The sequence below is a fragment of the Barbus barbus genome (genome assembly GCF_936440315.1).
Source record: "Barbus barbus genome assembly, chromosome: 29".
NCBI lineage: Eukaryota > Metazoa > Chordata > Actinopteri > Cypriniformes > Cyprinidae > Barbus > Barbus barbus.
The window spans coordinates 7697196-7712237 of NC_136757.1; the positions used below are offsets into that span (position 1 = coordinate 7697196).

Below are 15042 nucleotides of genomic sequence, written 5' to 3' on the forward strand. Positions count from 1 at the left end.
AATAGAAATGGCAGTTAAGTATATTTTATTTGACCATAAATGAAGTACATCTGGCAGTACTTTAACCATATTTCAAAGACATTTATTATAACTAAGTTAATATGAAATTACAGATAAAAAAATATATACTTAAGTCCTACTTAAGTAGGTCAAAAAATGGTTTTGCTAGTTGCATTTAATATAGATTTAAAACAGTAGGTTACATTCTTTTAATTGCAATTAGCAGGCACTTGTCCAAAAACACTACGTTCAGTTCACATATTATATAGTATATTATTTCTGTTAAATGATCTGTGACTTTCCTTATCTATGGTGTGTGTTTTTTTTTTTCTTCAGAGATGTACTGTATCTAAATTACAAGCACCTTGTTAGCTCAGCCCTTGTGTATTATTGGTATGGTCACTAGAGGGCAGTGGTGATTGTTTTAATATATTTTCCACCAATTGTAGTTGTTTCCAAACTACCTATAAGCAATACAATGACTAATTAATGTCCCTGTTGAAAAGACCAAATTAGACAAGCTCGAATTTCCATGCAGGTTCAGACTGGTCAGAACTGGTTTGGCTAGTAAATGCTGATCAGCCAGTCATGCTGATCTCTATTGTGGAAGGAAAAAAAGACAGGTCATACTAGTTTAAGCTGTATTTTGGTTAACCAGCTCAAGCCGACCAGGTCAACTTTGTTTCCCACCATCTGGTAATCCAGCTTGAATCAGTTTGCAAAACCACTTCAACATGAAAAAACATGCAAAACCACTTCAAGCTGGAATTACTTGTATGTTTAAGCAAGGTGACAGATTTGACTGTATTGGCTCACCTTTGCGGTTCATTCCCATCTGCAGGCACTTGAGCAGCCTGCAGTACTGGCAGCGGTTGCGCTGTTTGCGTGACATCTCGCAGTTCTTTTCACGGCTGCAGCGGTAGACACGCTTGTTGCAGATGCTGCGCTTGAAGAAGCCCTTGCAGCCCTCGCAGGAAATAATGCCATAGTGCAGTCCTGTGGCACGGTCTCCGCAAATAAGACAAGAGCGCTGCTCAGCCTGGTCATCTGAGAGAAACACACAAACAGACAGAGATTAAGAACATATGTAGACATACGAATGCATTCTGTATATTTTAGATCAATTATTTGGCCATCATTTAGATCTATTGTACATACATTCATACACTAAACTGACCCTAAACCTTTGAATGGTAATGTTTTTGAAAGAAGTCTCTTATATGCTCACCAAGACTGCATTTATTTGATTAAAAATACAGAAAAAACTGGGATATTGTGAACTATGATTACAATTTAAAATAACTATTTTGTATTTGAATATATATTTCAACATGTAATTTATCCCTGTGTATTTTCAGCATCACTACTCCAGTCTTCAGTCACATGACTCTTCAGAAATCATTCTAATATGCTGATTTGCTCTCAAGAAACATATATTATTATTATTATTATTATCAATGCTGAAAACAGTTGTGCGTCATAATATTTTAGTGAAAACAGTGAAACATTGCTTTCAGGATTAAAGAGTATAAAGTTCAAAAGAACAGCATTTCTTTAAACTATAATATTTTTAACATTATAAATATCTTTACTAGTCATATTCCTTCAATTTAATCCATCGTTTCTGAATAAAAGTATTATCCATCACAGAAAAGAGAAATTGAATTAATTATTTTTATTTATCTAAAACTTTTTCCTGACGTTACAAAGGCTGACCTATAATTTCTTCACCTACTTTTCGCCTTTCATTCAAAATCTGATGCATTATTTCACATTAATATCCAATTTTACCCAGAAATGCATAAGAAAATTAAAGTTAAATGCATCATGCCACATTACTTTCAAGAAACTTCCAACAAAATCATCAGGATTCATTTGTAGAGAGAAAAAAAGTAGGCAATTTAGAAATAATTGAGATTGAAGGACCCTATTCCCACAACACCAAGACAAACAAACACTGTACACACACACCCTCCCCCGGCCAAAACAGGATCCTTGACCAGATGGTTGGGTGCCATAGTAACGGTGAATGGCATGGTGCGAGAGGAATGTGCTTGCTCACCGCGGCTGTGGCGTCACGGCTGACTTAGCGAAGAACGGGTTCAAACCAAGAGCAGCGGAAACACTAACCCTCCCTTCCTCCTCCCCTACTACCCTCTGTCCCGCTCGCCCGCTGTCAGGACTATGAGATCAGCTAACACTTAAAACAGGCCCCCATGTGCCTAAAAAAGCTGTACAATCAACACCGCTGCTCCTTCACAAGACCAAATAAACCCCACGGAGGAGAGACAGAGGCTGGGAATGAATCATTCTATTGAACCGATTCTTCTTAAAGATTCAATCAAACCAATTGTTTGGGAGTCAAACTGAGTGGCAGAAAATAAAATCACTCAAATCAAATAAATAATAAAAAAAAGACTCAAAAAATTAATCAGATGCTATCAAGAATGCTTTAGTTTGTAAAAAGTTTATCAAGTCAAAGGCCTTTTAGTATAATTGTCGTGGTCCATGAGTCTTTTTGTTGCTAAGTCGTTACTGATTTTTCGAAAGTAAAGGGAAGATGAACTATATTGTTGGTAAGTTTTCAAGATTAAAATTTACTGGACTGAACCAATTTATGTTTACTTGATTATTCAAACATCAGTTTTAGAAAAATCATGTTAAAATGTGACAAGCTATCATACATATTTTTTGATCCAAACATAAGCAACTGCACCAAATTGCATATTTTTGTTTGTTTGGGAGGTCTTTTTTCATCCATATTTTTCACTAAACTACACTATGAGCCATAAAAGCCTCATGTATCAAATATACTTTTTAATACAGCAGCATGTGATAAACATCAGCATTTAAGTGATGACTTGACGAAATTAATTGAAACGAAAAATTCTAAATGATTCCGGCTTCTCAGCATAACGTGGTGAACGATCCACAGCTTACTGAAGTGGAAATGTCAGGATAAAGCGTCGCAGAACGTCAAACGGATAAACACAAACAAGGATCGTTTCTGCGTGAAAGAGCGTAAAAAAGGAAAAACACTGCTGTTGACAGAAAATGTGGCTTTTCTTTCTCAATATGAGAGGGAGTTCCACAGGCCCGTCATTACAGCCAAGTCAAGAACAGGCCATTCATACCATCTGACATGCCTTTTACTCCTCTATAGGACAGTATGATTACAGTGCAAACGCTGCCTTTTCTTTCGGCCGCCTTTCTGTGGGCTTTCAAAGCGGCGATGCTTCAGTGTTTTCTGAGGGTCAACAGTGCAGGGATACAGTCGAGGGTTATACGAATGTTAAGTGTGGGGCTTTCAGTCTTACTTTACAATGTTTAGTCTCTCAGAGAGGGTTTAAAGGTTTGTATTTTGACTTTAAGCATGGGGGTTTGCAACAAATATTTGAAATGATTTACAAATGAACTGATAGATGACTAATGAATTTCAGACAGATGACTGCTGGGAAAGAAAATAATCAGTAAATATTTTTCTTGTATTCTGTTTTATCAGTAAAAGGGTCACAAGAAAAGCAATCAGTCTGATATTAAACATTTAAAATATAGACTACCGTTCAAGAGTGGTAAGATATTTTTTAAAGAAATTAATCATTTTATTCAGCATGGATGCATTCAGTTGACCAATAGTACAGCATTTTCTTTTTCAAATAAACATTTTTGTTTTGAACTTTGTTTATCAAGGAATCCAAAAAAAAAAAATGGTTTTCCACAAAATATTAAAGGATTACTCCACCCCAAAATGAAAATTTTGGCATTAATCCCTTATCCCCATGTCGTTCCAAACCCGTAAAAGCTTTGTTCGTCTTCGGAACACAATTCAAGATATTTTGGATGAAAACCGGGAGGCTTGTGACTGTCAAGTAAATACCACTGTCGAGGCCCAGAAAAGTATGAAAGACATCGTCAAAATAATCAGTGGTTCAATCTGAATGTTATGAAGCAATGAGAATACTTTTTGTACGCAAAGAAAAGAACAATTACGACTTTATTAAACATTTTGTCTTCTCCGCATCACCATAGTACCATTTTGGAGAGTATCCGCTGTACGCAAACTGCATCTGTGTCAGCTGCGCCACACTACGGTGACTCGGAGAAGACACGGAGGAGACGAATTGTTGAATAAACTCTGAATTGTTTATTTCTTTGTGTATAAAAAGTATTCTCGTCACTTCATAACATTCACATTGAAGCACTGATGGCAGATGGACTATTTTGACGATGTCTTTCATATCACCAACAGGCTGAATAATATTGAACCACTATATTGAACCTACTTGGTGGGTCTCGTGTCCCTTTTTGTCTCCCATTCAGAGTCACTGGGTGAGAATATGCGAACAGACTCTTACCGATCTGTTAAATCTGGAGAATAGGAGACTTCTAAAAGCTATTGCCATCTGAAGGACATTGGCATTGAGATACCTGTGGTGATCTTTAACATACCGAAAGCTTTATTATACTAGACTGCAGGAGTCACAAATACAAGAGCTTACTGTCAGATAAAGTTTATACAGGCCTTTCAAAGCTACACATTGCCACTCTTTTACTGTTTATCAGCACTAAAACTGATATATGTGCTACCAAATCATAAACTGCTTGTCTTTAACACACAAAATCAACCTTATTATTTTAATAAACGTGACACAAAAGACAACATTTATTGGCTGAGTAAATGAATCCGGATTGAGCACAAAAGTCAAATACTCTTTGGCTGTGACTTCATACCTTGGTGACATTTGTCAATTGGAGAGGACGCCCATATGCGGTACTGTAACACTGACCCTTCCTTGTTACCCAAACCATTTGCCTGGAATTCCTAGCAGATGTTAGGTTATGCAGGAGGCATTTGAAACCATAAATTATTGACCAGTGTATGTGAAATGACTGACTTCCTTTAATGAGAAAACACCGCTTCAAAAGTTGGCTTCCTTTATTCACACCCTGGCCTTCTTTGATTGGTTAAATTTGTCACCCTCTCTTTCAAGTGCATGGCCACCCTATAAACCTGGAGTTCTCTCACACCTTCACACACTTGATCCCACAGCGTCACTTCACACCCCTCCGCCCCGTCTCATTCTGCCCTGTCACTCACATGCACGCTCCAGAAAAGCTGCTACGACCAACTGCCACGCTTATTTGGGGAAAATGACTCACAGCTTCTGGAATTTTTACAATCCTTTTGAATGTTAGTTAAAAAATTTATTTAGCTTTCGCTGCCTCTCCTTGTGGAAATCTCATGAAAATATGCCCAGGCCGCAGCGGAGTCCACAATGAAAAATAAAATTAAAAAGGAATTATATACCGTTTAAATAAAAATATAAGCCTCAATATAAGCCTATATTGAGGAATTGCATTGTGACAATTATATCAAAAAAACAAAAAAACGTTTTTATGGCATGTTTACCAGTAAATTGTCTGAACGTTCAAAAAAAAATTCAAATAGAATGGCACAAAGATTTCTATTTCAAATAAATGCTGTTCTTTTAAAGTTTCTATTCAAATCTTGCAAAAATTTATCATGTTTCCACAGAAATATTAAGCAGCACAACTGTTTTATAATAAAAAATGTTTCTTGAGCAGCAAATCAGCATATTAGAACGATTGCTGAAGGATCATGTGAAAAGAAATCTAAATCAGGGCTGTCCAAACTCAGTCCTGGAGTCCTCCAACTTGCCTCAACACACCTGCATGGAAGTTTCTAATATGCCTAGTAAGAGCTTGATTAGCGGCTTCAGGTGTGTTTAATTAGGGTTGGAGCTAAACTCTGCAGGACTACAGGACTGAGTTTGGATAGCGCTGATCTAAATGGTCTTAAAAAAAACATTTGGTTAAAATATATTTCTTATTTATTGCTTTTGATTTGGGGAGAAATTCATTCCCTCATTGTTCACCTCATCCATCCCAAGTGACTCTCAAGAGGTGTGTTGAATGTGTGGCAGAATAAAAAAAAAGTCAGGTTTAACAATTGATTTGAATCTTTCCTGTTGCTTTGGGCTGTGTCCCCACCCTCCACACACACAGGGCTCAGACCCCCCACTGCACCTATTAAAACCTGCATTGTTACCCTGAGGTCAGGCTGGGTTTCATTCCAAACTTTACCACAAGCAGGAAATGCAGCGCCTGCAGTTTAAACAGCAACACTGATATGAGTATCCTGACTGAAAGCACAGATCAACAAAAGTACAGTATTTAAAAAAGAGAAAATCTCACAATGAATGCTCATTATATCTAGACTTTAGATTACTTACACAGAAATCCATATGTGTAGACAAGTTGTTTTTGGTCTACAAAATTAATTTCAAGCATTTAGTTAAAACGTATAGATTAAAATGTTTTTAACATCATGAGAAACATTTCTAGTCAAGTGTGTGACAACTTTTGATCAATAGATCTTTATTGTGAAAATATGACAATGAACATTTATTTATATTTTTTAAGATTTTTTATATAATTAAATTAATATTTACATTCAGCAAGAATGCATTAAATTGATCAAAAGTGACAGTAAAGAAATTTATAATGTTACAAAATATTTCTATTTAAAATTAATTCTTTTTAACTTTCTATTTATTGTAATTAAAAGTAATTGATCAATATTGATAATAATAAGAAATCTTTCTTGAGCAGCAAATCAGTATATTAGGATGATTTCTGAAGGATCATGTGACACTGAAGACTGGAGTAATGATGCTGGAAATTCACCATTACATCAGTGGAATAAATTACATTTTAACATTCACATAGAAAACTCTTACTTTTAAACTGTAATATTATTTCACAATATTATACATTGACATAAAATGTTATATAAAGTTTTTGCTGTATTAAAAAGAAAAGAAAAAAAAAAGTGGTTCTTTGGCTCATAATCGTAGGGGAACCACTTGTGGTGCTGTAACCACTCATACCCCTTTTCCACCAAGGCAGTTCCAGTGCTGGTTCGGAGCCAGAGCCTAGTTTCAAACCAGTTCTTTGTTTTTCGACACCCAAAGCACCAGCTCTGAACCAGGAAAAGCAGTTCGTAAGTAGCACCAAAACATTGCTGGGCTAGAAGGAAGAACCGCTTGCGTCAGGAGCTGGGGTTACCGTGACCAACAAGACGAACAGAAACTTGGACCGCCATATTTGAAATAGCAACTGAACACGTTTGATTTGCCGTGTTTGGATGCCGATGTAGGGTCGCAAAGCCATGAACATCAATAGCAACGCAACGTCCGCCATTGCTGGTAGTTTGTTTAGGCTTGTTCAGGATGGATCGGCGCGGACCGGTCGGGGTGCTGCGGGAGCGACTGGAAAGCAGATGGCTCTTTATGCTTTTGGATCGCTCTTGCGGTGCTTTAGTGTGTTGTGTGCCGATCAAGATCGGTCTACATGGCGCTGATGCACCTCGAACAAGCCTGTTGTGCCGCGCTCGTGAACCGAAACATGAAACGTATTGTGACGTAAGACCTGGCTCTGTATTGGCTCTCTAGCCTGTGGAAAAGCAACCGGTTCTTAAAGGGCTCGCCAGTCGAACTAACTAAGAACCGGCTATAGCACTGGCTCTGAACTAGCACCTGGTTCCAGCTGGTGGAAAGGGGGTATCAGTGGTTCTTTAGCGGTTCTTTGGCATGACTGAGGTGCTATATAGCACCACTACCATATACAGAAACTGTTAAGCTCCTGTATGGTTCTTCAGTGGTTCTTTGTGGTGATTAAGGTGCTATATAGCACCACTGCCGTACAAAGAACCTGTTAAGCCCCTTTAAAGGTTCTTTACGAGCCAAAGAACCACTGTTGGTGCTGTTTAGCACCATTTTTGTTGAAGAAATACAATGCAATATGGCACCTCTTATGGTTCTACATGGCATCATTTGACAAAGGTGCTGTAAAGCACCTTTAAAGATATGGTGCTATATAGCACCAAAAGTGGTTCCCCATATGATTACGAGCCAAGAATCACTTTTAGTGCTATATAGCACCATTTTTTGTGTGTATAATTTCCTTTGTTACTAGTGTAAAATAAAAATATATTAAGAGTGTAAAGTCAATTACAGAAACTCTGATTACAGTGGTGAATGTGTATGTTTTCTGTAAAGCATCTCTGGCAGGCCAGTGGCCATGTGTCCGGGCAGGTGTAGCGTCCCAGCAGCGGAGGATGGGAGGACAGAACAGATGAAGGCGAGCAGAGAGCGGAGGATGGGGAGAGAGAGAAAGACAGAGGTCTAACTCTCTTCGAGGGCTTTGTCTTTCGTTTCCATTTCAAATCAATCCTAGCTGAGTGGGCATGAGGTGGGGGGACTGTCCTGTACTTTTCCGCTCTTAGCACTCAACTCTTCCTTGTACTTATGATTTATATGCACACCTTTCACTTTTTCAAATGCTTAACCCTGTCAAATCTGTCTATACATGAAATTATTTCAAAAATCAATTGAGATCTAATTTGTGTTATGTTAATCATCTGAGCTCCACACTTCCACAGTCATGACTAGCTCAGATTTTCTCAAACCCAAAGCATGAAAGAAAGAATGAAAGAAAGAATGAGAAGACTCTGCTCCCCTCCCCCTTTGACCTGCACACTGTAGTAATCTCATAACCATCACAAGAGGCCTGGAATTAGCATGTGGTAATTACACTGAGGCTCGGGCTTAATGTAAAGCAAACCATTCTGCTTACATAGACTGGATTAATCCTGGAGCTCTAAGAAAAAGCTTTGTGCTTCATGTAAATGTGTTTCTGACAACAGTCCATTCTGTCAGTTGGATTTAAACCAGATTTTTGCATGTTTTTTTCCCATATGGAACCATTGTAGATTTTAAGCTATTAAAGATGCTTATACAGTTAAAGATAAAAGATACAAGATACAGTTAAAACGTTTTGGGGTAATAAGATTTTTTTTTAATAAATTAATAATTTTGAAAGAAATAAGAACAAAAATAATACTTGTATTAAGAAAGGATGCATTCATAAAATAATAATAATAAGAAGAAATGTTTCTTGAGCAGCAAATGAGCATATTAGATTGATTTCTGAAGGATCATGTGACACTGAAAGACCGATGCTGAAAATTCAGCTTTGATCACAGGAATAAATTACATCTTACAATATATTCAAACAGAAACGGTTATTTTAAATCGAAATAATATTTCACAATATTACCATTTTTACTCTATTTTTAATTAAATAAACGCAGCTTTGAGCGAAAGAGACTTCTTTCAAAAATATAAAAATTGTACTGATTCCAAGCTATTTAATAATCACGTATATTATATCACCAGCTAATTAAGCCATCCGAAGTCCAGTTATCTGAAACCTTGATGAAACAAAAGTGAAAATTTGAACCTCACAGCCAAACGGCAGGAGTGAAGTTATATCAGAGTATTGACGCGTTCATCCAAATCGCTGCGTTTCAACATCTAGGGCATTGTTTGGCCTCTCAGTAGCATAGTTAGCTTAACAAAATCAATAAAGGCCGTCAGCAGATAAAACGCATCAAAACCTGAAATATTTGGAAACATTACACAAGACTCCGAACCCTATTGATCCCTCATCACAAGGGCAGATGTTTTTCTTAGCTCACCATTTCTGAGATCTGCTATCTGGGTTTATGGGTTAACAAATTAATACAGTCGAGGGCTCGGAAAATTTTAGTTATTTCATCTAAAGTGATTGACGTAAAAACCATTTAGATGAACAATAAGTCTAATAATAATAAGCTCATCAAATTACATATGATTCTGGTCTAATGGGGAAAAAGAGATGTGAGGTAAAGATCTCATACCAGAAGGTTTTCAGCTACAGTACGGCCCTCATTTGAGAATACAAAAAGACACAGCAATAAATCAATGAAAAGCAATGAACACTGACATCAATGATGTCAAAATAACACCTTTTTTTAATCGGGCTTTCTGTGTGAAACAGCCTCACGTCTCCTAATGATCTCAGCACAGGATGAGCAGGATGGTTGGGTTTAGTGATGTACATAAAGATTATAGGAGATCGTTTTACAAGAAAATACTGTTCGAATACTCTTCAAAATTTCATGTAGAATTCAATGGGTTTTTCATGCACTCACAAATAAAGGCATTGATGGTTCCATGAAGAACCTTTAACATCCATGGAATCTTTCCATTGCACAAAAGGTTCTTAATGGAGTAAAAGAATCTTTAGATTTTTAAATGTTCTTCAAACATGGTTCTTTTATGAACTGTTCCATGAAAGGTTCTTTGAGGAACCAAAATGGTTCTTCTATGGCTTTGCAGCAGAAACCCTTTATTTTGGAGCATGTAGATCTTGATAAGGGCTCATTTGTTGGGGAGCAGAAAGGTTGCTTCCTGAATAGGTTTTAGTTACTAAATTTAGCCCAGAATGGCTGAATCTGTACTCCCTGATGTCCTGTGCTGCTATTGATCTTCACATCGCCTGAATCCCCTTCCCCCGTGTGTATGCACACACACACAAACACCCCTCCACCACAGAGGTGACTTCCTGCATGGAAGAGTGACGAATGGAGCAGAGGCAAAAATGCATGGAAAAATGGAGCAGCAGAGACGAGAGAAAAGAAAAAGAGGAAGAGGAGACAGAGGGATGAGTGAAGACCCTGAGAGATCACCCCCTTCTGTCGGAAACAATAACAGGGGAGATGGGCGGCAGGAGAATAGGATTAAAGGGGGGAGGAGTCATGTACAGTGTCCTTTCAGCTCCCCAACACACACAATAGTGTTTTCACATACCACCCTTGAACATATTCACCCTCCAGTACAATACTGTGGCATTTTCCAATCGAGTTTCCAATCCATTCAAATTCGACCACAAAGCCACAATGCCATCCAGGTTCCTCTGCGAACCTCTTATCATAATCGCTTGTTAAGAATGCATAACAAAAGGCCAATATGGGTTTCAAATGGCCGACCATTAAAATCAGTGGCTAATGTTATCATAATCGAAGAAGGATGACAATTCAATGGGTATAATATAATATTTTAAAGTATTTTTAAAATTTATATTTAATGTATTATGTTTAATGTAATACTAATAGCATTATCAAAATAGAACTTTTAATTCATTTTAGTATGTTTATTAATATTTATTAACTGTTAAGGCTGCTGCTAGAACAAACACATTAACTGTAACAGAGTGATTATTAGCTGATGCATTTGCTCAAACTGGCCTAAACTGGCTTGGCTGATATAATGGTCAGTCTATCACTAATCACCTCTACATGTAGAAGTGTGTGGATATTTAGATTATATATATATTTAAATTCTTGTCTACGCTGTTTAGATCAATGTTATATAAGAGCAACAACATGAAAAGCAGAAGTATTCAATTCATTCTGAAACATGCCATTGAATCTTATTTGAAATATTCGCAATATATGAAACTACTTCGTAATAGCTTTTTCATTGCATTGCTTGTTTTTGTTTTTTTAGATGATTATATAAATCTGTGCATTTAGACTAAGAAAATGTGTGAAGATTTCCTTTAAGCTGTTTCAGTTAGCCTCAAAGCAAACTATATAAAACATGCAAGGTGTTGCGAATTGATTAATTCCTAAACAAGCCTCCGGGTACTTTAACTGTTCGAAATAGCCACCGAATTTGAACGCAAGATCACACCTTTTCCGAATCGCATTCACTTTTCAAAATGTGTTTTTTTATGAAAGCACCTGAAATAAGTAAATGAGACAGACACTGGAAGAGCCGTTTGCACCTTCCGTCATTATGTGAATGCATTTTCACACCAGCCTTTGAGGAAGGTCGCTGGTGGGCTAAAAGTTTGACTTAAAACTAACACAGTGCAGACAGAAAGCTAATATCACATTTATTCAGTAGCCAGCACATCTGCGTTTAACGTGCGCTTCACACTTCTCAACCCTGTGTTTTTGTTAACGAAACGAGCAGGAGGAACAATGGATGAAACAAGAAAAATCTTACATGCTGCAATTTTGGGAGGACTAATGGTGGGAGATATTGATTTTATAATAGTAGTTTTGTTAAGGAGTTGCAAAAGGGTGTCAAGGTCCAAGGCCGCCCAGTGACCGCTTTAAGATGCCATACTTTTTGACCTTTAATGTAGTGTGTGACGTCACAGTGAGTGCTATTGCTCCAGAAAGGTCTATCGTCATTACAGAGCAAACTGAGATACAATTATGTGGCCAAACTGATAAAATCTTGAGCATTGAGGGTTGAAGTTTGGGCTACAGTGATAAACCCAAGCGGGGAGCATGCGTGGGGGTTGTGTGAATGTATCGGGGGTTTAACCAGATGAGCGTGGAGCCTCGCTGACCCCCGCTCGCATCTTTTGAAGACAGCTGCCTGCTCAGCACAGAAAACCTTTTCCAGATGGGCCACAGCCCGCATACCACAGAGCACACACACTATCGCCATAAACCCACTAAATACACAACCAAACTCCTGAGCGAGAGGGAACAAATTAGCTGAACGGCGCAACACGTCTCATTGTATAATATGAATAAACTACACATTTACGTTCAGATCAATTAACACGATCTGAACACTCACACTCTGATTGCCAAATACAGTGTTTTCCAAAACCAAACCTGATTTACCGAGGTCAACTGAATAAACACACCGACAAATTGGTTACTAAGCTTCAATTTACTTTCCTACAGTAAATATGCTTCCTCTCTGTGGATATCAATTAAAATACTGTTCAAGAATGACGGATAAAGGATTACTGGGCTTTGTTGTGAATATGCAAGACATATCACTATAAGTAGAATAATAAACAAAGTGCTGTAAACAATGAAAATTTGCGCTACAGACCAGTTTATGATTAAGATAATAAATTAAATTAATGTGAGAGCATATACCAGTTTGCAATATTAAGCAGCAAAACAGACTGTTTTTGTACTGCTAAAATAACTGGAAGTGACTGACATTCAAGTTAAAAATGGGCTTATATGCAGATAATTGAATGAAATAGTCATTGGCATTACTAACATTTAATGAACAGGATTTTGAGGTTTCAAGAGGAAATATCCTATAAAAAAAAGAAAATGCACAGTCCAGTTTTCTCTACAGCTGTTAGCTTTAGCAGGGTTACCTTTCAGTAACATTAATAGCACTAGAATGGGACTTATTTGCTTGTACATTAGACACACGATTAATCTGATATCAGCCTTGCTAGCAAAACCCCCATCCCTATGAAATCTGCTCTCTGCTCCCTTCTTGGCGTTTTCCTTACCTTCCCACGAATCCATCTCATGTCTCTCCAGGTCTCCCTGTCATCCATTCATACATGTATCCACCTAAGGAACAGCATAGGCCTCATTACTCTCTTTCCTTGTCCTCCTCTTCTTTCTCTTCGCTCCCTCCTCTCCTCTGCTCTGACTCTCACTGATCCGCCTCTCAGCCTCAGCCCTGCTGGTCAGTTTCAGCCCGGTCACATGACCACTGAGTTCAGGCCCCAGGGGTCACGGTGTGGCCGGAGGGCCAATGGCAATGCGGGGGTTATCTGAGTGGAACTGATAGCCCTATTTTACCCTTCTGCTGAACAATGCAAGCCCCCTCCCTCACTCTCTGACTCGCTCTACCTTTCTCTCGTTGGCTTCTTTCAAAGTCAGCAGAAGTGCACGGATGGTCAAAGGCTGCAAACCTGAATGCATGGACAGATTAAATTGAGCTGTTGTGTTGTCAAAGCATGCTAAGCTTGAAGCACAACAGCTAACTGGAAGCCATGTTTTCCCATGTTGCCATTCTTTATATTTAGTACTAATAAACAGCCAAGTGATTCAGTAATAGGCCTACACAATCTTCACAAGCTCCATATTTGTACATTTAATCACTAAAGAACAAAAAAAAATATATATATTCTTTGTTTTTACATGTGTTTTTTATATTTGTTGGTTTCTTCTTTATTTAAAATAACTAAATATTATAGAACAACCAGTGGAAGACAAAATGTTGTTGTACTTGCACAATGACAATAAGCTCGATTTCATAAAAAAAAAAAAAAAAAAAAAATAACAGATTTACTATACCATAGTGCTGGCACAATATGTTTACTCTGTACTTTGTGATATATTGTTCAATATAAAAAAAAGTTCATATTACAGAAAAGGGGTTATTTTTGGTCAAATAGTTTCTTAACACTCCCATAGTTAAAAACTGTAGAATTAAATTGGGCTGAGGCATGTTTTTATTTAACAATCTAAATCAATATTAAACTAAAACATTCTAAATTCATATTAAAGCACACATTATGGGTGCTTCTAGGACCCGAAGTCAAGAGAAGATCACCCCAATCCAGTTCAAGCCCGTATGATAGCATTAGCCTCTGCTAACGCTAATGACGCCCCCTCCCCGAGCCACACATAAGAGGCTTTTCACATTCAAATGCAACAGGAGAGTCAGGAAGGGGGTGAGGGAGGAGGAGGGGCTGTGCTGGACTTTGTCATGTAGAGGCGAGGAGGGGCGGGTGTAGTCGAGTATGAAGTCGGAGGAGGTTCAAGTTTCTGCTGCAGCTGTTGCGACACGGCTAGGTTTGACCCTAAGGCTACCGCTGACACATAAGCTAAATGCATTTAATTATCTTCATATAGAGCTGCGGACATTCAGCAATCAAAGTGACACAGTCGTGCTTTTTGTTTACAAATGCCTTCTCATCTCCAAACATGTCTCAATAATATTAGATACACCCAAACATTAAATATTGACTTGGGGTCAGACCTCAAACAAGCAAACGCCTGATTTAGAAACCTTGAGTGTTGCACATGCTCTGTATGGGAGGACAACAGTGAAGGTATTTGATCTGGACAGATATTCTTACCGTTTATACACATTTCACCTTTCAAGTGCTAGAGACTCCCCCACTACAAAAAAAAAATTACTATGAAAAACTGTTTTTACATGCAAAAGACAAATACTACAGTTACCGTTTTAATCAGTACCCAGACATCAATGAAACAAAACAAGAAAACACACACACAAAATTCAGCAAAACAAAAACAAAATTAAACAAAATTCAAAAAAAAAAAAAAAAATTTTTTTTTTTTTTACAAAACAATGAATAAAATTTAAAATAAAAATTTAAAAC

At 37.6% G+C, this 15042-nt stretch overlaps 1 protein-coding gene across 2 annotated transcripts in view; it reads right to left on the bottom strand.

Moving 5' to 3' along the window:
* The window catches only part of LOC306849518 (nuclear receptor subfamily 6 group A member 1-A-like), a 110051-nt gene that overhangs the window by 12469 nt on the left and 82540 nt on the right, over positions 1 to 15042 (bottom strand). The window contains exons 1-2 of one of the 2 annotated variants that reach the window (XM_079384610.1): positions 13192 to 13345; positions 817 to 1047 (exon numbers count right to left, since the gene is read on the bottom strand). In XM_079384610.1, the coding sequence (XP_079240736.1) occupies positions 817 to 1047; positions 13192 to 13207 (247 nt within the window). In that variant the 5' untranslated portion in view covers positions 13208 to 13345. Of the gene's footprint in view, positions 1 to 816; positions 1048 to 13191; positions 13346 to 15042 lie in introns of those variants that run through there. The other variant, XM_079384609.1, reaches the window with a different exon arrangement.